Source organism: Mya arenaria, chromosome 12, assembly GCF_026914265.1.
Source record: "Mya arenaria isolate MELC-2E11 chromosome 12, ASM2691426v1".
Taxonomy (NCBI): domain Eukaryota; kingdom Metazoa; phylum Mollusca; class Bivalvia; order Myida; family Myidae; genus Mya; species Mya arenaria.
Window position 1 is genome coordinate 35,368,753 of NC_069133.1, and position 27,084 is coordinate 35,395,836.

General features: G+C 34.6%; 1 protein-coding gene across 9 annotated transcripts; it reads left to right on the forward strand.

The window, feature by feature from the left end:
- The first annotated feature begins 1,734 nt into the window (after positions 1 to 1,734).
- LOC128212240 (multiple epidermal growth factor-like domains protein 10) lies at positions 1,735 to 22,715 on the forward strand. 9 transcript variants are annotated; one of them, XM_052917591.1, is made up of 21 exons: positions 1,735 to 1,856; positions 5,960 to 6,040; positions 6,162 to 7,457; positions 7,698 to 7,806; positions 8,538 to 8,626; positions 9,804 to 9,946; positions 10,899 to 10,986; positions 11,585 to 11,649; positions 12,361 to 12,397; positions 12,660 to 12,766; positions 13,008 to 13,133; positions 13,783 to 13,931; positions 14,602 to 14,737; positions 15,056 to 15,184; positions 15,437 to 15,539; positions 15,773 to 15,849; positions 16,092 to 16,226; positions 16,345 to 16,482; positions 20,631 to 20,773; positions 21,047 to 21,182; positions 21,403 to 22,715. In XM_052917591.1, the coding sequence occupies exons 2-21, from the start codon at positions 5,989 to 5,991 to the stop codon at positions 21,493 to 21,495; spliced, it is 3,351 nt and encodes a 1,116-aa protein (XP_052773551.1). In that variant the 5' UTR covers positions 1,735 to 1,856; positions 5,960 to 5,988; the 3' UTR covers positions 21,496 to 22,715. The 9 variants fall into 9 exon arrangements, 8 of the variants coding, with proteins under 8 accessions (XP_052773551.1, XP_052773553.1, XP_052773554.1 ...); XM_052917593.1 differs by having other exon boundaries at positions 12,660 to 12,724; XM_052917594.1 differs by lacking the exon at positions 16,345 to 16,482.
- Positions 22,716 to 27,084: the final 4,369 nt, after the last annotated feature.

A 27,084-nucleotide genomic window follows, 5' to 3' on the forward strand; every position in this document is an offset into this window, starting at 1 on the left:
TTTCACGGCAATAAACAAGTTTTCGAAATCTGGCCAACATGATTTCGTTATTACATTTATGGCAACAACTCTGTCCATTGCCAATGCCAAGGATATAAAATTACTTGACCGTAAATAAGTTTACTGACCAGGGCCAATATTCAGAGTCTGAGTTTGACATTCAAGACTCAAATCTGTAAGTTATTGTAAATTTGTTGTGAAATTCCTCATACATTAAAGCAACTTGTTGTACAAATAGGCACACATCTTTTGTCAAAAATAATTACATAAAAAGTATTTTGAAACATTGATGAATTCACTTTCCTGAGCCAAGATGCGCTTTTTCAGAACAAATGCGCAAACAATGCAGGAAAATAGGCTTATAAATAAAAGTACAGTAAATATGCAATTTTAAGCGCATTTTGGTAAAAAGAGTAATTTTTAGAAGGGCGAGTCCCAAACTAGGCTCCATTATTACGAACAGTCTCAAGTCATAGTCAAGACTCAGAAAAGCATTTGTATGAAATAACTAAGAATCATATCTTAACCAGACCTGTCACAGAGATAGCGTGCTTGACTATAACCAGTGTGTGTATACCACGTGATAAATTGCGTCATAATTGCTACTTCGGAAGGCAATAGTTTCTAATGAAGACTTTAAACAAAGATTACTTCACTATTTCTCCACCATTTTTAATGAAAATTAGCGCAGTCTATGCCGTTTACGGAGCCCCATCTTCGGTCTTTTTTCCAGAGTTTGATTGGGGGTTTAGGTTGTTAAAACACTTCGACAAACCTTTTCACATTACGGCCGTCTGCCAGAGCACTGTCAAAACATTATTTTGGAAGCAAGTGTGTCGAAGTGTTTGATAAAAATAATTACCTTATCAAACTTCGGTAATAAAACGAAGGTGGGGCTCTTTAAGCGGCATAGACTGCCCTTTGTTTTATTTACAATAGTGTGGTAAAGGAAAAGTTATCTTTGATTTAAGTCTTTATTTTAAGCCTTCCGACGTAGCATATATGACGTAATATATCACGTAGTATACACACACTGATAACGCCGCTTTTGAGTTTAAGGACTGCAAAGTTTTAATGAAACATGCATCGATCACTGCAAAATTAGATTAAATGCAAAAAAATGGGCAATATTTCCATTATATGCCAGATAAAGTTACCATACTTGATTGTTTAAAGTGTCAATGCAATACATCATGTAGTTGCTGAGTTATCGACTTATATGTGCGTACATGTAAAACCTTAACCAGAATTTCTAAGTCAAATAATACATTATATGCATGATGGTGTTTTTTAACTTATGTTTCAATGCAATACATTATGTATTCGCTGAGGTATTGCCTTATCAAAATGTGGTACCATGCAAACCCTTAACCAGAATCTCAAAGTCCAATAATAAAGGGCCATTATTTGCAAAATAGAATTATCTTACTTGGTTATTCAAGTAGGTTGGATAGTTGGGTACCATTGTATAAAGACTCAATGCAATACATCAAGGAGTTGCTGAGATTTCAGCCAATGTGTGCATACTTGCAAAACCTTCACCAGAATTTCTGTGTTCAACGATAAATGGCAATTCTTTGCATTAAATGCATGATAGAGTTATCTAACTTGATTAATTTAGTATGTTGGATAGTTCGGAACACGTGTCTATGTTTCAATGCAATTCATGTATGTATTGACTTAAATGTGGTTAGATGCAAACGTTAACCAATAATAGTGTATTTCGTAAGGAAGAAGGACATAAGTTTTTATATTTAATGTAGTAATGCATAAACTTTTAATTCAGCATTCTCTTCCTGCGATATATGTTAATGCGACAGTTGCTCACGATTTGGATTAATTCGATTTTATTCAAGGTTCGTTCTTTTTAAAGAATTTATATCGATTTAATACTGTTTGTTATGAAGGATGCCCAATGGTGTTGATAAAAAGTATAATTGCTAATATTACGAGTTCTGTGATATAGTTACTATAAACTAATGCGCTGCATCAACAGATTTCAATCATTATTACCGGGAACGTAATAGTTCAATATTACTAACTACGATAAGTCAGATATCCAGGAGTGAAAGTGAAACGTTTTTCTTACGTTAATTTAACCTAAGTATTTTACCCATTTTATAAACCAAGCAATAATGCTGCAGCTGACAATGTATTAATATATACAGAAACATAATCAATAATAGTGTGTCTAGTATAATGTCAAAATACAGATATGATGCCCAAATTGGAGAGTGACTGTATTGTTTGATTGTGAAACCCCTGTTGAATAATGATTTCATCTGTAAATGGAGATAAACAACATACTTTACTGCACCATTTATGCGAGTACATATTTAAAACTCTACAAGATTTATGAGTGCCAATATAACATTATTAGTATAGATAAAAAACCATCAAAAGTATTTTCACATTTCTAGATGAAAATAATGCTAGCGCAGAATAATACAACATACAAGATTAATGGTTATTTGATACCAAAAGTAAATGAACAATTATTTGTAAAAATATCTGCAAAAAAGAGTGAGAATATAGGTTTATAATTATATAGGTATTTATTCGAGATATAACAGTGACACATTATAATGCACACTGCACAGGCATATAAAGCAAGAGCCAGTTTCTTTAACTTTAGTTTCATGTTTAAATGTAACAGCATGAAATAAACAATATAAAGACAAAAGCGATTATAATGATCATATCAAAAGTTTGAGGCTGACTAATAGTAGGAATTTGATAATTGTATGGAATACACCAATTGTCTTTAGATGTACAGTAGATCATATAGCATCAACTGCAATGGAAAATTGATGGTACGAAATTATCTTCTTAGGAGTATTTGCTTTATACTGAAACTACTATAGTATACAGGTTCAACAGCAACTTCATCTCAGTTAAACTGCCGACAAACTGAAAACATATCTAAAATAGAGTATTTGAATTTAACATTAAAATCATGATTTATAAATTTTAACAATGATAATAAACTGATTTCTTATATTAATTTATTTTTTAAACTTTAGTGAATTTATGTTTGTTAATGGAGGATATAACATGATATAAGAAAACTCAATAGTAAATTCATGAAACACGTTTTCTGATATTGATAAAAACGAGCCATGGCGATTTACCTTAGTTACCCTAATTAAGTTAAATGTACTGCTTAGCCTGAAATACTTGCATGTTTATACCGCTGGAACATGGCGACTCATATTAATATATTTTGTTTACACATATTTACATTTAATTGCATTTGGTATAATCTTTTCTATCAAGAGATACATGTTTTACTTACATTTGCTTTATGACTTAGAATTTACACAGACATATATGTACATTCACATTCATATGATTTTAAACCTTCAATTACCAATAATTTATCATGAAACAGACAAGCCATTAATAACTGCATTGATACAGCCTCTGCATATGTCCCTATGTTATTGTAGATGGTTGTGACTAATTTCCTGAAATAAACAAAAAATTGTTGTGAAGTGGTACTTTTGTTTCATAATTAAACTGTCTTGCAGCAAAACCTTCATCATGATTATTTTATTATATTATATAGTATGTATGATGTATCTTAAAGTGACTCGCTCATGGTTTGTAAAATGCACCTTTTTTAATTACGAAATAAAGTGTGGCAAATCATGAAAAATGTTAAAACAAAAATACCAAAAGATGGAACCCTTCAGCAATTGTTGATGTTTGGTGAAATATCGTCTTTGAAGACCACGTAAGCGTTTATAAAGCGATTCAAATTTAATTACGGTTGTGGTGTTGCTTGATAGGTTGATTGACATTATCACGTGATGTTATCCATGTATCCTTAATAAGTCAATATATCCACCCTTTTTTAAAGTCCCGGTGGCCGTGTGGACTTGCCGGCTGTTTTCTTATTTTTTCCTGACTTTACCGGCGTGGGTTCGAACCCCACTAAAATCAAAATACTGCTATAAGCTTTACTGGATTTATTTATGCAATTTCGATATCTTACAGTAAAATTTATAAAATAAGTGTTTTCAGATGCATTACCAGGAAAACTAATTTTTGGTCCAAAACATGAGCGAGTCACTTGAACATAAAATGCATTAGGCATAATTTTAAACCAACACTAGGGTTAGGCACCAACTGCTTTTGATTTGGATTTCGTTTGACGAAAACGGATGTGTCGCCAGTTTTGAGCACCCACCATAATCAGACCATTACAATTCCAATTGTAATGTAAGATGGGAAAAATTTGTTGTTAAAAGGAAACTTCGTCTGATAATTATTACCCTTATCTAAGATTTTATTATTACTTAGAGACCATATATTCCTTTCTCGGAAACCCTTGCCGGATGGCGGTATGGGATTCAGGACAAGGCCATTCTTTTACCAGCACCGATTGCTGTCCTTTAAAGTCCCCACAGAGCTTCAGCAACCAATCTGGTTAAAGAAATAAACAATAAATGTGTGACTGTATCTTTACCAAGAGGTCACGTGGAAAATTCTCGTGGCCCCTCACATGGACACATGGCCAGATATTTTTGCCGCGAAATGGTTTTATTACTATTTATTCTAGTTTTAAAATATGTCTTATAAATACGGCGGAGTCAAAACCTATCTATAGCAGGAACTGTACACACGTATTACTTGAGTGAACCGTTGACATGAAAATTAAGTTATAAAATCAGTTCGGTCTCTAAATGGTGGGTGCCAAATGCGTGTCCCCTTACGTAGGTAACTCTTTTTAAAAAATCAATAAGCAGTCAACCATTTACTAGCAGTCTTAACGCCAACATTCAATAAAGTAACATTTTTGAACTTAATTCATATTGCATGTACCAAATTAAGAGAAGTTCTCAGACACTGAGTGTTTTCAAGATGCCTTTTTAAATTGTTCAGATTAACACTCACTCGCTTTTGATTTTTATTCCTGATTCTGTGGTTCAAGCACTTGCACAAAACGGGTAGCAAAAAAACGTGTATCACCGGGAAATGAATATCGATAGAACATAAGGTCGCTAGTGAGTAATGTTCAAATATCAGAAAGGCGTGATTTGATAAAAAATAAAATTCATACGAATTCATTTCAGTTTAATTCACCGTGAAAAAACTTGTTATTTTTTTGCGACTTACAACCACACTTGTGTTATGGGGTTCAATTGACTTCATCTGTCACAGTGGTGAAATGCGGATCAACATATAAATCTAATTCAATAAATATACATTTAATGTGTCATATATTGATACATATGCAGCTTGTATTAAAAGTATGTATTTTCGTTTCAATTTACTAAAAGTGACGATGCAAAACGATATACGTATATCCGGTATGTCCTAAGTCCCTTATATACATGAACCTTAAAATGACTTCGAGCCCCCATTAAATTTGTCCATTCTGTTGATATATATACTTCAATGTCTAGTCGAACAGTAAATACTTTAACTATAAGTAATATTTGCTTCTGCTTAACGTATTCGATTTATTCGAGATAAAATGTGCAATATGTAAAAAGTTAATTGGTCGTCTGGGCAAGGACTAATCACATTTTAGTGTTAAATATACATTGAAATAGTTTTACGAAACGCTTCAACGAAAGCAAAGAAAACACTTTCGTAAATGATGCAAGTTTGATTAATCTTAATTCAAACCTTCTCTGAACGAGAAAAACAGCGGCATGAGACGCCATTGAGCCACACAATAAGCCGTTTTGAGTTAAATTATTCAAAATACTCAAGTAAAACACATGCAAACTTCGCTTTACTTTAATTTTATCTTGACTTCGTTTCCAACATCTTAGTTCTTTTAAAAGTCAATGTTTTACACAGTATGGCCCCAAAATATAGTATACATGAAATTACATGAACCAGCTTTTCAAACGGTTTGTGGATGTCGTATTTAGCCCACACTGTTTTGCATACTTATCTACCATTGATTCTCCTTGACCTATTCCTCTATTTGTTTCTGTTGCAGTGCGGATAAAGAGTGCGGATACAAACATAATGATATTCCACATATTAGTTTTGTTTTGCATAACTCGATCATATATTTCTGGTATGTACACGTTTTATTTTATTATATAATAATGTTTTTTTTAATGGTATATATTTTTTCATTGAGTGAAAAACGAATGCCAAAGAAACTGATTTTATCATTTCTATTTATTATCGTTCAGTGACTGTAACAATAAACGGGACGGAGGTTGACTGCAGCCTAAGGTGTGCCTGTTGTAAGGGTGGAGAAGCACGGTGCTTCTCTAAGGTGATATATGTAGACGATTTCTGTCATGATGGCTGCGTTGATACCATATTTGGTTACAAGTGCAAAAATAAATGTCCCGTCCAATGCTATACATGCGACCAATATAACGGATCAATATGCACAACGTGTAACGACACGCATTATGAGGTAAATAGTAACTGTAAGAAGACATGCTCAGTCGGTTGTAGTGATGGGACTTGTAATAAAACGGATGGAACTTGTAGTCCATGCGCAGACAATTTCGAAGGGAACAAATGTGAAACATGCATACATGGAAAATATGGTATAACTTGCTCACAAAACTGCACGCATCAAAATTGCCGTTGTACATTGAAAGACGGATGTGATTCTTGTAAGGCAGGATTCTACAAAAAGGGGACTTTCTGTCAAACAGCTTGTTCTACCGGATGTATGAATGGCACGTGTAATGACAATGGAAGTTGCCAGTGTAGTAAACAGTTTACTCCTGGCTCGTCTTGCACGGAATGTATAACTGGATATTATGGAATTGAGTGCAGAACAAAATGCCCAAGCGGATGCAGTGGTGGAGTGTGTATGCGAAATGGTACCTGCAGGAATTGCTTGGCTGGAAATTACGGAGAACAATGCGACAATACGTGCTATTTTGGATGCACTGATCAAGGTTGTATGAGAAATGGAACATGCAATGAATGTGTTACCGGTTACTTTGGGGAATACTGCAACAAAAGTTGTTCTGTTGGATGCAGTAATGGAACATGTATGAGAAATGGAATTTGCAATGCATGTGATACTAAATACTATGGAGAACAATGCAACACTACGTGCTCTGTAGGATGCAGTGGTGGAATTTGCATGAGAGATGGATCGTGTGAATGCACGCAAGGTTTTAACGGTTCAAAATGCGAAATGTGTATAGGAGGAACATACGGGAACTATTGTCAACATAATTGTAGTAGAGGTTGTTTAGCATTGAATTGTGAGAGGTATAACGGGTTCTGTGATTGCCAGTCTAATTTTACCGGAGGTAAATGTGACCAGTGCGAAGAAGGATTTTACGGACATTCTTGTATTCTACGTTGCTCTGATAAGTGTGTAGGCAGGATATGTTCAATGTCCGATGGTAAATGTACTAACGGTTGTAAGGATGGATATTATCCAGACGATTCCGGAAGTTGCATTTCCTGCGAAATAAGATACAAAGATAAAGACTGTAGCTACGAATACACAGGTGAGAATCAACACTACTCATTGAAATAATAGCCCAGGTTTTTATGTTTTGTTTTTGTTATTATGTGTATTATTGAGCTTTTTCATATTTAATTTTATTGAAATTCGTGTTTTCAGCACGTGTTTTGAGATTATTTATATTCTGGTTCTGTTTCATTAACGCAGTGTTTTGCGCTAGTTAATGTTTTACCTGATGTAAAGAAAATTGATATATTTAAAAGATACATATTTATTGATTTAGTTAAAAAGCAGTCCGTAGAAGCTGAGACGCCTGTAGGAGCTATTGCGGGGGGAATAGGTGGTGGTGTTGTAATCATTTGCATTATTTCAATATTACTTCTTCGTCAAAGGTATGCACGTTTTAATTTTGCTCATCATTAAGTTGTTGCTGTGTTTTGTATCGTTTTGTAGTATGGTGTTACATTTTGTATGACTTCCTTATTTCCTGTTTCTACATAATGTGTGCTCGAAACAATTCAATATCATAATGGCCACTTAATAATTTAGCTCTACATGGATTTATGAGCTTTTCAGAAGACTTATCCTCTTAAACCATAACATAATTTCAACCAACCTTGACATGAACAATCGTTGGTTTGACTTCTATAATCGTTATTATTTAATATACAACACTGGTTTTCATGACTACGGAAAGTACACTCGTTTTGTAAAAAAAACAGCGGAACGAAAATCGTAATCATTCGTTCAAAACCATTGCCGGTCAAGTCCAGCTTATTTTTATTAATTGGCGCAGTGAAATTGTCAACTCTTGACGTATTTGTTTATATACATTTGTCATTTAAGCAGACTCAAACTTATATACCTAGCGTTCACAGGAAAAAAAGTTGTCGCAGATGCAATTTTTAAGTTCAAATACTGTCAAGGGTAATTTCCCCTCTATGAATGTTTTGGATACCTTCTTTACTGTCAGTCAACAGGCAGCATAAGGTTATGTATTTTCAATTAACATTTATTTCAACAGTGATTCACATCCACATATATTTAAAGCACTTGCATTATGTCATGTTCAGCTATAACTCAAATTAGCAATATATGCTCATTATGGCCATTTCGTTTACAGAATTATTCGCATGTTTGCCTTGAAAAGACTCGGAAGAAATTCTCAGACCACCTCAGAAGTCATTCGTACCGAAGAATTGAACACAAAATGTAAATTGCCTTGTATTGCATTGCGTGCTTGCGTGCGTACGTGCGTGTTTGAGTGTGTGTGTTTTCTGTGCGTGTGTTTACTGTGCGTGTGTGCGTGTGTGTGTGCATGTGAGTGAGTGTGTATGCTTTTAATATGTGTATGTCAGTTTGTCTGTCGGATTACGTGTAAGGATAGATGGATATTTGGATGAATGTTACAAACTTTGTACAAAACAAGTCTTCTTGGGGTTACCTATTAGTTTATTATTATTATTTGTTATGCCCCCACAAAGTGGCGGCATATAGGGTTGCCCTTGTCCGTAAGTACGTCTGTCTGTCTGTCCGTACGTACGTACGTACGTGCCGAAGATTGTTTCCGATCTAATTCTTGAAAACCGTTTGTCCAATCCTCACCAAACTTTAAACACATGTTTGTGACCATAATATCTTGATCAAGTTCGATAGTCATGGAAATCGCTTTAGTCATTTAGGAGTTACGGCCCTTTTTGCCAAAAATACTTCAAAAATATATGTTTCCAATCTAATTCTTGAAAAGTATGTGTCCAATCCTCACCAAACTTTACATACATGATTGTGACCATAATATCTTGATCAAGTTCGATAGCCATGGAAATCGCTTTTGTCATTTAGGAGTTACGGCCCTTTATTTGCAAAAAAAGACTTGAAAAATACGTCCCGAAGATTGTTTCCGATCTAATTCTTGAAAACTGTTTGTCCAATCCTCACCAAACTTTAAACACATGTTTGTGACCATAATATCTTGATCAAGTTCGATAGTCATGGAAATCGCTTTAGTCATTTAGGAGTTACGGCCCTTTTTTGCCAAAAATACTTCAAAAATCATTATGGCTTATTTTCTGTGACAAAAAAACCGAAGTGGGGGCATCCGTGTCCTATGGACACATTTCTAGTTTTATTATTGAGTTTCCTCAAGTTAATGCATACTCTGATAAAATTTACCATTTACGTTTTTACTTTATTCGGGATTGTTGGGATAAGAGTGTGGTTGTACACACAAACTACACCGGTAAAAAGAAAACCACACCTTACCCGTGTTGTATTCATAGTTCCTTTTCACCGTAACCTTCATTTTTCAAGATCATAGAAGTTCAAGGAATTGGATCTGGCATTTGCCCACTAGCAGTATGTATAGATTATGTATTTACGGTTATTACAGATACAGATGTCATTCACGAAGAAGAAAACACTACGGAATACATCAATAACTCGGTCGCTCTGCAGAAGCCTAAAATTTCTGTTGATTCCCTTGAGCACTATATTGATTCATTGACAGAAGATGGTACAAGAGCCGTATTTGATGTAAGTGTTCTGACACTACATCTATGTTGAAAAATAGCCTAAATGGCACACTAAGACATTTTATCACGGAATATGCTTTCCAAGAGTTTAAGCCCCCAGTAGACTCGTGTTCCAGTGAACAGTCTAACTGACCGCTCAAATCCGATTATTTATCGGTAAAGCCATTTTAAGGAGGGTGTGGTTTGTTTGTGCTGTTTTTATTTGAGTGATGGCGTAAGTTTGTTTTTAGCGTTAGTATATTTTCGACTACTTGCCTTGTCCCTGCAATTTTCATTGTATTATTAAAATATGGTTATCAATTTATTATTATCTCCGTTTAAAAAAGATATTGCCTTAAAAGGGCACACTATTTAATTTCTTGAATGCATTATGATTATAAAATTTTACTCATTTGACTCTTTAGATCAAATCAGAAGTAAAACAACATATGATTTGTATACAGTTTAAAAAATAATATCTTGATAATATTTTGTTCTAATTAATAGCTATGCGGCCTAAATATTCCCACTTAAAAGCGTCAAAATATCGCTAACATTATCTATCTGTAAACAAAACGTATGCGTGTCGTTTTGTTTTGATATTTACAGTCAAATGATTGAAGCATGATAATGCATTAAAATTAAAACAAATATGTTTTGCATAACCTATATTGTTCCACTTTAAAACGAGTTTTGGCAAATTCATTTAAATCCAGAATGCTTTTTCTGATTTGAATCGATCCTTCAATAAACGTAGAAACACACTATCATTAGGCCTTGTATTTGATTTAGGTGGAAGTCATTGGGATTGAAAAATGGATAGTTTATCAGTAGTTCAGCTTGGAAAATAATACGTATGCCTCGATTTCAAAAACATACATACTCAAAAATATATATTTCTCTCTTACTACAATGATTTATTGTATTTGTGACTTTTGATTTATTCTTAGTACTGCTTTAACTATATTTACTAGAGCTTTCAACAAGGACTCATTAAGCCGTATGCTCACTCACAAAGAAGTGATAACGTGCCAAGGAACAGATACAGGGGAATATATCCATGTATGTATAGACTAATTATACACCAGTCAATTGTAACAACGCCTCAGGTCCAGATAATAGCGGGGACTTTGACTTTCGGGTAAAGCCCGGATAAAATCCCCGACCTGCGGGGACACACTGCTGGAAAAATCCCCGCCAAATGCCCCTGAACCACAGGGATCCTAGGTATGACCAATTCCCCGCTATTTTTGCGCGAAGACAAAACCACCGCATTCACACGGCACTGCGGAGGCACCTGGATGGTAAAAACATGGCCCATTTCCCTGGCTTTCCCTGGTATACCCCGGACCTGGGGGCCGTGGTTACAATTGACTGGTGCATTATACACCAACCACTATGTTGATGACTGTAGATATGACATCGTCAGCAAAGTTGGTCCTTTGGAGACGGTATCAAAATAGTTTCGATTTGTGCGCTAGTGTGGCATAATACTTCTTATACAGCACATTTTCCTCCATTTCATGTTCGTTTACAATGGCACAAACCTATTAAAAGTGAATGTGCAATCGTACGACTGCATTTTGTTTGTTTTATTAATAATTTGTTTAAAAAACAATGCATATTATCTAACTCATAGTTTCATTTTGCTTTGTCGCAGATGACGATTGCAGAGTAAAGCTTCGAGATGAAGATTCGGACTATATCAATGCAAGCTTTATCGATGTAAGCATTTGAGGTTTGCTTAATAAAACACATATAACAAAATGGGCCGATTGTTCAGATTGAGAAAAAATGATAATATGTAACAAAGGAAATAGTTTGCAAATTTTAAGGTATTTTGATAGCAAGCGTTGTTATATTCACTATATTTCTTCGGGTTGTTTCAATTTTTTAACAATAATGATCGTCTAAATTGATTTCAAATTACTGAATTTGAATCACCCTCTCCCATTCGTTCAATTTACTTTTTAATTTGCTATTATAAGTATTATACTTATGTTATATTAACATGGTCTTACTTACATGTTGATACATGTTGATGTTATAACTTTAAAATACTTGGTAATTTATCTTTATCATTTTCAAGTTTATTATTGTGATTTTAGTATATTTTTAAGTGATGAAAGAAAAACATATGATTTAAATAATGTATATTTAGAGAGTAAGCTTATTCCCGTTTATGCCTTAACATACTAATAACGAGCCCACACGTGTCACTGAGGCTCAGGCTACATTAACATGCATCAAATGACCGCAAGTCTGTCATTGGGGATGTTTATCCATTTCCATCTGCAATGAAATGCTCAATTACAATTGACATGTGTCTGACAAACATCATTTCTGTCCATACAAGGAATGTCTGTACCTTTTGTTAATAACTGTTTTGTGATTAAATTCCTTCTCGCTGTATGACGTTGTATTCCTTTTCTGCAGGGTTATAAGAAGAGTAAAGAATACATCGCCACCCTTGGTAAAACTATCACACTCTTAGGACTTAATTACATCTTAAAACACATACTTTAATAAATATGTAGTTCACCAGGACTGTACCTGAATCAAGTTTCAAGAAAACATATCTGAATACGAAGTTATTCGAATCTTATCAAATTAAATACCTGATTTGATTTTGCTTCCTCCATTCTTGGACTGAATGCTCTTTGTGAAATCCGGGCTCCAACTGTGAACTTAATAGTATAGACTGTATAGCTTACAATTTGAAATGATGTCTTTAGGACCAATGTCGCAGCAACTGGGAAAAGAATTTGAACCCTTCTGGCAAATGGTGTGGCAACAGAAGGTCGAGAAAATTGTCATGATCACGAACATGATTGAAAATGCGGTAGTATAGTTGAATTAAAATATGAAGGATACTCGGTGTGAATATTACCATCTGAATAAAGAATATGATATTGTCCAATGCAACAAGATGTAAATTTATTAAGGAAATATTCACAGTAATTAATGTTTTGGAATGATACACTTTTATTAAATTATATGCATTAACATGCCTTAACCTTTACATTATTAAAATCATAAAACTATGTTTAAACCATTAGTAAGCTTTATGTGTTGTGTTATAGTCGCTTAAATGTGAACAGTATTGGCCAAACGTTGGCACTAGCATGATGTATGGCGAGTTCAGAATCACATGCCATTCGGAGGACATGTATGCTGAGTTTACAAGGAGAGCTTTAACAATAATACGGGTATAAACATATTTTACATTTTATGTGCTTGACGTGGCTCTAATGTGCTAAAACGATAGACCAATTGCGAAATTCACTATTTACGTAGTACATATCAAAATGATTATTGACATTAAAACAGTAATACAAACGTTATTACAAAGCATACGGAAGTATTCTACATATTTTAACAACTTGCTAAATGCATTTGTTTTCCTCTTGAAGGTAACCGGTGTCAGTGCTCTCTTACTTCAAAAAAGCGATAGAAACTCCTTTTTTTAATTTAGTGTACAAGTCAGTTATGTTAAATTGAATAATGTCATTGCTGCATACTGCACGTACTCAATATGAACACTGAACATTTAAAGACGATGTTTGAGTCAATTATACACAATATCAGAGGTCATGTTCTTATTATTTTAAATTTATTACTTTCAAATAATTTAGAACGAGACCAGTTATTATGCATAACAGTTTTGGTGAAAATCGAATTGAAATAACATTTAAATATTGACTACTGAATATGTTCGTATTTAGGAAAAAAAGTTTTAAATCGTATCTCAAACCGTTTTGGATGTTTCTTATTTAGAAAATAAGATTAGTGACAAATAATAAGTATTACTAACATCGGTATTATTAGTAAAAAATACATGTGTTTGCTTTCTCTAAGTCCTCCAAAGAAAGGTCTTTCTTCCAACTGCACTTCACATGTTGGCCTGACAAAGGCATTCCTGACGATGTCACGGCAATCATTGAGTTCAGACAAAGAGTACTAAATACACCTACATCATTTAAAGGACCTACTTTGATTCACTGCAGGTATAGTTTCGTGATGTTGTTATGCCTACCATTCTCAGTAAATTCGAAAATTGTACACATAAAAGTTAGGTGTTCGATGTTTCTTTTGCCATTGTTTTATTTATTGTAATAAGTACAGGTTATTGTTAGTTGGTGCTCTTCATAAAATCTAAACGCTCAAGCTAAGTTTTGACCAAATATTTAAAATACGCTAAAATTGCTCAAATGATTGTGGCTGAAACATCGTGTTTTCAAGAAACTCTGTAAATTATGTATTTAATAAATCGAACTTTCATTACGATATGACCTTTATACATTTCGCCAATTTGCAATGCTTTTATTTTGAAACACCTCTTAAACATGTACATGTACATACTGTCAAAATAAAAGAATGTCCGTTCTATTTTATGATAAAGAGCAATTTATCAATTATTTTGTTCGCTTTTGTTTATCTTTGATACAACCAATACGTGTTTTTTTTCACTTTACTGATATAAACCGACGGATATTCAAACTTTGATGCCACGTCAGGGGTTCAAAAAAACGTTTGACCGTAATACTTCCAAATTAATACATTACGACCCAACATACGGCAGACCTATCAAAGTGTACATGCACGGTATGAAAGACAAGTACTTTCATGCAACTGACTATCATTTTATTGATATTTATCTACTATCGGTATTTGCAGTACTGGTGTCGGACGAACGGGCACATATATTGCTCTGGACATCCTGACGAAGGAGGGTGAAGCTGAACGAGCGGTTGATATACCCGGATGTGTGGTCAACATGCGGCAGAACAGGCCGAACATGATACAGACTTTTGTATAATACAATTGAATCACCATATCTATGTTTAGTTCATATTTATGTAAAGCACATGTGGCAATGTAAATGATTGCCAGTATTTTTTCAATGGCGTTTTTAAGTGGGCAAAATATTATATTTCACATGGCGTGTTACATTGATTTTCAATATATGTCCTGAATCCTTAAAGAACCCTATGGTATCCAAGTAATGTCCTTCTGTGAATGTTTTCCTGCATCAGCAAATTAGAATGCAATATATTGCATTTTAACCCTTTATTTATAATATCACATTTGAATATTATTGTTTAATTCATATATGACAATTGTTTTGAAGGAGCAGTATCAATATCTCCACAAGGCTGTTGTGTATTCCCTGACATTCAATTGTACACCGATCAAGGCAGAACACTTTCAACAGTACATGAAGACAACAAGAAGAGCTGACTTAAACAGGCAATTCCAGGTTAATTTATATGTATTAGAAGTTTAGGTCCTTACATTTGGTGAAAGTTTGGATATATTGGAACTCGTAGAATTATTCTGTTCTATATTTGAAATGTATTTGTAAATTAATTTAGTCTTTAAAACTCAACAAGCGTTGTTTTATGGTTTTTGAGGTCATACAAGAAAATATTGTGATTCAACAGGAAAGTATCATTTTAAAACTGTCCTTGAAATTCGTTGACAAAACAATGACGAATTCTATACTATACAGCAACTGCTACACACCATTGAACAGCGATCGAAACAGGAAGCAAACGCAGTCAAAAGGAACAAACAGCACTTGGCTAAAATTCGAGCCAATGCAGACATACCTGGTGAATATTTCCTTCTTCCTTTAAGTTCTTAACAAAACATACCTAGATTAATTACGGGATAAAAGCATGAATAACAAAGAAACAAAATGTAAACTGAGTCCGTATCCCGGTAGTTTTACCTAAAAACGGAAATCTTAACAAACATTCTTATTGCTCTTCAATAATAATACAAGTCGAACTAAATGGACAAATTTAAAGGCCACACTTAAGCAGACAAATACTTGTAATTGTAGGTGATGAAAATCGACCAAGACTCTACCTTGGGTTAACAACTGGAGCTTCAGATTACATCAATGCGGTGTACATACATGTGGGTGAATAAGGCTTAGAATAAGTTAGCAATTTTTCAATACATTTTATTGCCATAAACTTGAAAAGCGTTTTAAATAAGACGTTGAGAACAGGAAGATGAATTCTAATTATTTCTCAATTTCGTATTACATACACTGTAGATCTTGGGTTCAGACATAAATGTGTTTGTAATTATTTGTATACCCTTTTACCATACTTAAGATACAGTAAGAACGTGATAGTAATATTTTCCTCCTACAGAGTTTCAAAGAAAAAAATCGCTTTCTGGTTGCACAGACGCCACTGCCAGAGACCGTTACTGACTTTCTGACATTGATCGTTCAAGAAAACTGTTCATGTGTTGTCAGCTTTGAACCAGACATGGACAAACAAAGGGTAAATGCTTCACATGTTGTTTCTTTACTTTATTATTCAAATCAACTTCCGGCCAAATCAAGATTTGGACATTTTTCGTTAAGAGTAAATAATGTTTTCTGACATTGTTTACTAACAGAATGTTGGAATTTACTACCCGGCGGAAAACATGCAGGCAATGACGAAGGGGTCATTTGAAGTCAGCTCTTCACGTGAAACCAAACAACCACATTATGTTATGAGGAGCCTTACGATACGATATAAGAAAGCGTCAGGGGTAATACGATTTATAACATCTTTGGACGTTTGGATGTTTATTCTTTAGTATATGTATCCATCAAATGCTGGAAAATTATTTTGGTTGCGACAAACAATTACTAATTGATATGATTTCCATGACACAACGAATCAAGTCAAGTCAAGTCAACAGTTTATTGAGTAATTAAAGGCCACTGGCCCAAAATACATAACATACAAGAAAGGCATGAGTTGTGTCAGGGTAATTAATCGATACAAGCAAAGTGTAAATAAAAATCATGATTATTTCCCCTTAACCATTAATGTTTAGAAGGAGATGGTATACATAATAAGCTAGTTTTCGTAAATCTTCAGATTGATTTGTGTTTAATAACCTATAAAAATCTTCTAATTCAGTACTATTAGAATACCAATTAAATAGATATTGCGTTCTTATGTCATTATATTTACAACATATAAAGAATGCATGGTATTCACAGTCTAAAACAAAAATGTTAATATTATCTAGACAAAACCGACAAACGCTTTCTTCTCTTGGGATATTATTATGCCTACCAGTTTCAATTAACAATTTATGATTTGAACATCTAAATTTGCTGAAAGCTATTTTGTGTTTGTAAGGTATGTCTAAAGATAAATAACGTTCCACATTAAGCAAAGTTTTGTATTCTTTATAGTGAAAACACCGACTGGAACTGTTAATAGAATCGTGCCAGTTTTGGTTGAAACAATCAATAATTCTCCGTTTAAAAACACTGATAAATATAGATATATCGCCAACATCTTCAGATATCCAGATATAACCGAAGCCATACATAAAAAGCATATTCTTAATATAAGTTGCCCAGCAAGTGCGTCCAACTTCATCCAACGACTTGAGCATTAAGTAACATTGTTTAGGGTATCTATTATTAGAAAGTTGTAATAATTTGCAATAATATCTAATACAATTAGAAAAATAATTTATACATAAAGGCAATCTTCCACATTCACCAAGAATCATACATGTATTAGTGCTTTTATTAACACCAATATGCTTCCTACAGAAATCGTTTTGTACATATTCAATCTTAGGACAGAATGTGTAGCCCCAAATCTGGGACCCATAACATAGAATAGGTTTTATCATTAGTGTCAAACATTTTAAACAGTTCTTTTGTTGGAAAATAACCAAAAGGTTTGTGGTAACGTTTAATAGCAAAAATAGCTTTTTGAGCTTGAGCTGTTAGTTTATCTTGTGCTGGCGTCCATGACAACTGTGGACTAAACAATATACCCATGTATTTATACACAGATGTTGTTTTTATATTTACGCTACGAAAGAACCATTTCTCATTATTTCGTAAAGGGCCACCATTTCTAAAAACAATTATTTCAGTCTTATCAAGATTGACCTCCATACCGGTATTTGAACAGAAACTATCTATTACGTTTAATTGTTGTTGCAATTTAAAAACCGTTTCCGCACAATTATCTACGTCATCTGCAAACATTAGACAAATAATATCTGGCATGTCATTAGTAATGAAAATCCCAGAACCACATTTTCTCGTATAAGGGCTGATAACTCATTAATAAATAGGAGCAAAATTGTCGAACTTGACTTGTATCCTTGTCTTGTACCGACATTACATGGGAACAAGTTTGTTGCACCATCTGGTGTTTTAACACTTGAATTTAAATCGTGATACATAGCTTTAAGAACTCTTAAAACATTACCATGTATACCTATATTTTGGAGTGATTGGAACAGTTTAACGTGGTTTATTTTGTCAAAAGCCTTACGAAAGTCTACGTATAAACAGTAAAAGCGCCCTCCCTTTTTTGATAGATATTTTTGCACCATGGCTTGTAAACAGAATAGGTTATCGACTGTCGAGTAATTACGACGAAACCCAGCTTGACATTCATCAATTTTATAGTTGTCTTCAGCCCAATTATATAGCCTTTTATTTATGGCACCTGAAAATATTTTGTACATTGTATTAGTTATAGATATCCCCCGGTAGTTCCCCGGTACAGTATTGGGTCCAGATTTGTACACAGGACATATTATACTTTGCCCCCAAGACTCAGGAAAAATGCCAGTCGACAGAATGCTATTAAATAAGTGTAACAAAAAAGGTCCTATATCAGAACAAGTGTATTTATAAAACTCGGAAGGGATTCCATCTAGTGCACAGCTTTTATTATTAACAAGATTAGAAGTAGCATGTTCTATCTCATTTAAGGTAAACGGATCGTTAAGTGGGCTAGCACTATGATCAATTGAATTGTGAATATTTTCAGTATTAGGATCAACTAACACAGCGTTATTGTCATATAGTAAACTTTTGAAATAATCAAACCACTCATTTGGAGAGATACTACACACAGTCTTTGGTTTCTTTATACCAAGTTTCAGTTGTTTCCAAAACGAGTTGGAATTAGGACTGTTTACAAGGTTCAATCTGTTTCTACGTTGACAGTCGTACTGTTTCATACAGCAACAGGTTTTTAACGCATTGCGTTTATCTTTATATATTCTTAAGTCAAACATATTATTTGAACGGCAAAATGAGCGTAAAGCAGAATTTTTGTGTTGTATTAAGGTGTAACACTCGTCATCCCACCATGGAGGTTGATCATACACGTATTTTGTTCTAAATTTCATACATTCCCCAGCTTCATAATATAGTGCTGTTAACTTGTTTATATATTGGTTAACGCCCTCATTCAAGGACTGTAATATTTCATGTGCGTGCAATTGTAGTAAATGCCGGACATTGTTAGCAAAAATATCCTTAAACGAACTCCGCCAACAGTATGTTTCTGTTTTCGTTCTACTACTACTTATATTCGTCCTTATTCAAGACTGAAAAATCCGTAACATATTGAAAAAACCCAGAAGAGGCTATCATATAATCAACGGTACTAACTCCGTCGTTTGAAAAGCAAGTATATTCTCCCCGTATATCACCAGGGAATCTTACATTGAATAGATGCACATCATAAATACAGCAAAAGTTCACTAATGTTTTACCAAAATTGTTCCCTCGAATAATATCTTTGTTGTTTCGTGGAATTTCAAAATTACTTCCCTCGTATTCTACGTCACCAAATATAAAGTCAAGATTATCGTTTGGGATAAAATCTAAAAAGTCTCTCGTACGTGAATTTAAATCCCCGGACAAAAACAATTAAGTATCCGGATAATCAAGCTTAATGGTTTCAAAATGGTCAAACAATTGCAAAATACCATTTTCCTCAGTCATTCGATTATAGTATGTGGATCCTTCAGGCGAAATATATGTGAAGTATATAATAACATCTTTACAATCATGCAATAAAGACAAGTTTATATGTAATATAACACAGTCGTTATAATGCGTTTATATACGTTCAATAATATTCAACTTATAAAGAGCACTACTTATAAAAACGCTGATTCCCCCACTGTTTCGTATAGCATTATCGGTCATTGTTCTAATACAATCAAAGTGAAAATATGACTCTATGAAATTATCAAATTCGCCCTGAGTTTTACTACAAATTTCACAAATGCAAATAATGTCAAATGAGCTTAAAAAATTCTTCAATGAAATATTTTCACAGTGTTTGTTTAGCCCAGCAATGTTCCACGTTACAATGTGTATATTCGTGGTTCCATATGAGTAGTCATTTGGTATGCATCGGCCGAATCCCTAGTCGGTTGACGCATCGGAGAGTAAGTCATCTCCGGGGGTTTCCGTCTCATCGCTGATTGGTGCATTCTCACCAACTGGTATACCATGTTCTCCTACGTCACGACCCTCGCGCTGACTTTGGACCAATCGTCTGCTCTCGTCGTCATTGTTTATGTGACCACGTGTTGTTTGAACATGTGGTGGCTGATCACGCGGTCTATATTGAGCGCGTTTACCAATCTGAATAATGCGATCACTACTGTCATCGTAGTTGAAAATAGTGTCATTGACAAATAATTTGTCAAATCTGATCGATGCATAGTTGCCTTGTTGGCGTTCATATATCATTTTTTCACCAAGTATTCGTCTATGCCTCTTGAATAATGTGAACTTTGCATTGCGTGCTGTTATTGATATGCTCATAATCCGAGTTGAACGCTTATTAAATATAATCGAAATAACGGAAATGGAGCATTTCGTAAATATTTGTATACACTTCCAGCACCCTTCTGAGAAAACTCTGTCCCATATGCAGTTTACCGAATGGGATGAACTGAAGAATGTCCCTCTATCTATTGAAACGTTCCTTACCTTTCTGAATGACGTGGAGGAAAACAAAGATGGACCGATTCTTCTTCATTGTTTGTACGAATTGTATTACTATGTTTGCATTGTACAGCTTGACAGCTTGCAGAAATAAGTTTGCCATTCATCAAAATGTCATATTTTAGACATTTCTCTGGTTTCTACATCTAGAAGCATTTCTATCAGATGATAGTCGTCTTCACAATCGGGTTAAAATAACTGCTTTTTATAAGTGTATTTATATTTCATATGAACTCCATATTAAGTAATTAGACACTTTATTCAATTAAATTAGATTGAATCTTATTGTTATATAATAATTGTTGATCATAGTGATGGTGCAAGTAGAACGGGTCTGTTCTGTGTTGTGTCAATGCTGCTGCAGAAAATGGCCATAGAACACGAAGTTAGTATTCTGAATGCTGTTAGGAAAGTCAAGGCCATGCGACGATTGGCGATTCCGAATTTGGTAACTGTCTTTCGTTATAATAATTTTAGCGAGACGTCCTAGTTTATAAGCGTTATTAAACTGCTGATTTTTAGGATTGCGCATGGCTTTTATTTTATACCATACGATTATTTGCATTCGTGTATTATTATACACATAAATACCATTTTGTATCTTTGTTTATGATATGTTGTGTTATTTACTGAAACCAATAGCATTACATTTATTTGTGTGCTTGCAGGACCAATTCATCTTCTGTCATGAGAGCATCCAAGAATATTTGCGAGCCTTTGACAAGGATGTGTATGCAAACTTCGCCGGTTACGACAAATAGAGACAGTGACATAAAATGGGCATGGACAACAAAAAAAAAAGATTTATCTATATGCTAGTTTCGTACAAACAAATACGCATTTGTATTGTTGCATGTTTTGTTATTTCGTCTTCTTACTTCACATCAAAACACTTACTGATCTGTTAACGTTAATAGAACACAAAGTGTGTATATAATTCATGTAGTGTATTGTTTCTATCTTTATTATGATATTGTGAGGAAATGATGACTTCGATACATTACTTCATATTATTTGATAGTACATATGGCATAGATTACCTACTGTGCAACATTTATCCTTATTAATTGTTGAAAAGTGTACTTAGTGACAATTTCTCGCTTGATTGATCATAATGGAAAGGATTGTAGTACATGTAGTTATAATTCGTTCATGATCAGTTTCGTTTTTTATTTGCATTCAATTATCAAGTTATCATACTAAATATACCTGAATTCATAATTCATCAAAATAGCCGTAATTATTTGACATAATTCACATTAAACATTTTTAAGAACAAACATTACAATAGCCAAATAGTAACTGACATATTTTAAGTAAGTCATATATGTAGCATACCATTGTCAATTAATACAATATTTAATTCCACTACATAACTTACCGACTTGTGTGGCACCAACTCATAGAACTCTAGACTTTTCTCCTGGAATTCGCTCACGGTAAATCCCGAGTAAGAGAACACTGGGTACTGAGTTAAACCACCTAAGTATTTTGTCTGAGAATGTCCAACTATTAAAGCCATAATGAAAATGTTTAAAAATTAAAGTCAAAGGTTAAATTCACAAAAAACTAAGCTGTCTATAAATGAACACAAGTACTTGAATAAACTAAACACAAATCCACGTAATATTATAATCAAAATCACATCGATCCAAATCACACAATTTATTAACTATCTAGAGCAATATATGTTTTTTCACTTTTCAGCGAAATCTAAAATAATAATAATATAATACAGGAACCATAAAATATACGATAAGTTATAACAAGGAACAACTTTAATAATATCGTGTGATCTTCTCACACATTCACCAAACCCGTGCAACTGCTACCATGAAAGTCACTTTATTTGAGGGGTTTGTTTCGTTTGTTTCAATTACTCATATTTACAGATCTACACAAAGTTATGCAAAACTGTACATATTTATATCAATTGTTATCTATAAATCGATAATTTAATAAAATAATGAAATAGAATGTATCGCATCGACTTGAATTATTGAATTATTTGATATCAATATAACATCACGATTTCTTAACTCATTTTGTTTTTTTATATATAAAAATACAATACTGTTAATGAATAAATACTTATTAAAACATTTTTTTTTATTAAAAACATCTTTTCAATTCTATTTTATTTTCCTGGTCAGCCTTTTTTGGCCTGGTCAGCCTTTTCCCTCTATATCTATATGGGCAGCCATTTGGTCAGCCTTTTAGTATTGCCCGTATAAAAATGCTAACACAAGGCTATAACAATATACCAATTATTTAAAACCAAGAGCAAGCAATATTTGTCATAGCTCTTAACTACTTGGTCACTGATATCCAGAGTTATTGAACTTGCTATATATGTGCTTACTGTCTAAATAAACAAGTATGCCAAGTTTCATGGCAATATCTAGATTTTCAAAACCTTACCAACATGATTTCTTTTTTTACATTTATGGGAATAACTCTTGTCTTCTGTGCCGTCAAGGATATGAAATAACTTGACTGTTTTCTCTGAAAAACGGACAAGCATATAAACAGGTCCGTGATATAAATAGTTGACTGATCAGGGCCCATTTTCATAAACACACGGCCTCTAAACGCCAGCTCCACCACTTTACGGTGGTGCAAAGAAAAAGAGCTGTCGACACTTCCGTGGTGGAGCTGTGCCCTATGTTTACATGAACAAACGTGAGTATGATTTATATTTTAATTCATAATTTCATTTAACGGACTTATTTCGAAAATCTGAGAATGTGGTACCGTGTAAGAACACTTCTACTGTTGGCTGGTTACTATTTCGTTTCAATATTGTGTAAACTGTGGTGCCAGGAGCTGTTCTCCCGAATTGGACTTGTGCATATTTCGAGATCTGATTGCATAGCAAGTATATTTCGGTCCTTACACACCACGTGCGAACATTCTCACGCATACAATCATAACTGTTATGTATAGTACCTACGCCGGAACACAACACAACTGATAAGAACGTCTTAAAAAGAAATAATGCATATATGTATAAAAGTGGTGGCGCTGTCGAGTAGTGGTGGCGCTATCGAGTATGTTTTGCGCTTGAAGTAATATAAAAAATTAACACTTTTGGAATGAATACAAAAGTTGCTATGTATATTATTCATTGTTATGCTGGGTATGCATACTTTTTGCGGAAACAAAACTCTTTGCGAACTACCTTAACCTTACTGAAAACTATTTTGTAAACAAACGGCTAGGTGCTGTTAATTTTTACCATAAGTATCTATCATGTGTGTCCGGTTATGAGAGAGGTATTCTTGCATACCGGACGTGTGTTTCCGATCATTTGACCAGTGCTGGAAAACCGCATCTTACACCACCATGTAAGATGAGTTACGCGCAACATCACGCTACTTCTTATTTCTTTTATTGTATGGTTTATGAAAAGTACATTATTTCATTTCAATAAAGCGCAAATAAATATATAAGTAGGCAATTAATTAAAATAGATAATGAATAATCGTAAAACGCGAGTTAAATAGTTACTATTTGACATCAATAGTGATTTAAAATAACTGCGCTTTATGACGTCAGTAAACAACGTTTCACGCGCGCTTTGGTAAAATGTACAAAAGTGCGTTTTCAATGTCAATTCTTCCACAAATGATAATTTTAGATATGCAAGAAAAATATCAATCATGTTTTTTCCGGTCCGGATCGAAAAATCCGTCCTTCGGTCACGCTGCATGGCCGGCAAGCCTCGTAACCGGCTTACGCGCGTGCACTTGGGTCGGATTTTTCTATCCGCACCGGACACACATGATAGTTCTATGGTAAAAATTAACAGCACCTAGCCTTTTCTTTTCGAAAAAGTTTTCAGTAAGGTTAAGGTAGTTCGCGAAGTTTTGTTTCCGCAAGAAGTATGCATAACTAGTATAACAATGAATGATAAACATAGCAACTTTTGTATTCATTCCAAAAGCGTTAACTTTTTATATTACTTCAAGCGCAAAACATACTCGATAGCGCCATCACTACTCGAAAGCGCCACCACTAGGGCAACAGCGTCACCACTATTATAAATATGTGCATTTTTCCTTTTTAAGAAGTTCTTATCAGTTTTGTTGTGTTCCGGCGTAGGTACTATACATCGCAGTTATGTTTGTATGCGTGAGAATGTTCGTACGTGGTGTGTAAGGACCGAAATGTACTTGCAGGTAATCAGATTTCAAAATATGCACAAGTCCAATTCGGGAGAAAAGCTCCTGGCACCACAGTTTACACAATATTGAAACGAAATAGTAACCAACCTACAGTAGAAGTGTTCTTACACGGTACCACATTCTCCGATTTTCGAAATAAGTCCGTTAAATGAAATTATCAAATAAAATATAAATCATACTCACGTTTGTTCATGTACACATAGGGCACAGCTCCACCACGGAAGTGTCGGCAGCTCTTTTTCTTTGCACCACCGTTAAGTGGTGGAGCTGGCGTTTAGATGCCGTGAAACAACTCGATTTTGAAACTCAGGATTGAAATTCCATATTTTGAGTTTGTGGTAAAATTGCCCTCACAAAGAGCAAGGCCTGTAAAACATGCTGTTTTTATTACTACTTACTTGTTGTACAATCAGGCACACATCTTTTATAAAAAATAATTACATTAAAAGTAAATTGAAACATTAAAATCCACTTTTCTGAGCCAGAGTCCTAAACTCACAGTCTTGATTATAAACAGTCTCAAGTAACTAAGAACCATTTCAAAATAAATGGTATAAATTCAATAAGTAATGAAATTCAGCAATTCATCTGAAGGAAAGTTACAATGTAATAAAGATTCAGTTTTGCCACATGAGTCTGAACTCAGACTTAAGACTGATTGTAAGAATGACCTTTTGAGTCCGCGTCTCAAGCTCAGACTAAACGTGTAATAGTTAATAAAGGCTCCTGTGCCTGTTTCTCATACTCAGACTCAATGTGTATTAGTGAATATGGGTACCTGAGCCCGCATCTCAATCTCGGACTCAAGGTGAATTGGTGAATATGCACTCCTAAGCCCGCATCTCAGACATAAGATGTATTAGTGAATATGGGCCCCTGAATCTGCGTCTTCAACTGGGATTCAAGGTGTTTGTGTGAAAGTGAGCTCCTGCGCCCATGTATTAAACTCAGACTCAAGGTGTATTAGTGAATATGGGCTCCAGAGCCCATGTCTCAAACTCAGACTCAAGGTGTATTAGTGAATATGGGCTCCAAAGCCCAGGTCTCAAACTCAGACTCAAGGTGTATAAGTTAATATGGGCTCCGGAGCTCGCGTCTCAAACTCAGACACTAGGTGTTAGAGCGAAAATGGGCTCCTGTGCCGTGTCATAAAATCAGATTCAAAATATATGAATGTAAATGGGCTCTGGTGCCCGCGTCTCAAACTCAAGCATAAATATGTATTAGTGTAAATGGGCTCAGACTCAAGGTGTATTAGTGAATCTGGGCTCCAGAGCCCGCGTCTCAAACTCAAGCTCAAGGTGTATTAGTGAATATGGTCTCCAGAGCCTGCATCTCAGACTCCAGGTGTATTAGTGAATATGGGCTCCAGAGCCCCCGTCTTAAAATCAGACTCAATGTGTATTAGTGAATAAGTAAGTGCTCATGTGCCCGTGTCTTAAAATCAGACTCAAGGTGTATTAGTGAATATGGGTTCATGTGCCCCCGTCTCAAACTCAAGCTCAAGGTGTATTAATGAATATATGGGTTCCAGAGCCTGCGTCTCAAACACCAGGTGTATTAATGAATATGGGCTCATGTGCCCGTGTCTTAAACCCAGACTCTAGGTGTATTAGTGAATATGGGCCCCGGAGACCGCGTCCAAACTCACGACTCAAGGTGTTTGAGTGAAAATGGGCTCCTGTACCCGTGTCTTAAAATCAGACTCAAGGTACATTAGTGAATATGGGCCTTTGAGCCCCCGTCTCAAAATTGAGACTCAAGGTGTATGAGTGTAAATGGGATTTCGAGCCCGTGTCTCAAACTCACACTTAAGTTGTTGTAGTGAATATGGGCTCCAGAGCCCACGTCTCAGACTCGAGGTGTATTAGTGAATATGGGCTCCGGAGCCCGCGTCTGAAACTCAGTCGTAAGGTGAATGAGTGAAAATGGGCTCTTGTGCCCGTGTCTTAAAATCAGACTCAAGGTGTACTAGTGAATATGGGCTCTTAAGTCTCCGTCTCAAAATTGAGACTCAAGGTGTATGAGTGTAAATGGGATTCTGTGCCCTTGTTTTCAACTCAGACTAAAGGTGTATCTGTGAATAAGGCCCTTTGAGCCTGTGTCTCAAACTCCCACTTAAGGTGTAGTAGTGAATATGGATGCTGATGCTAATGATAAACA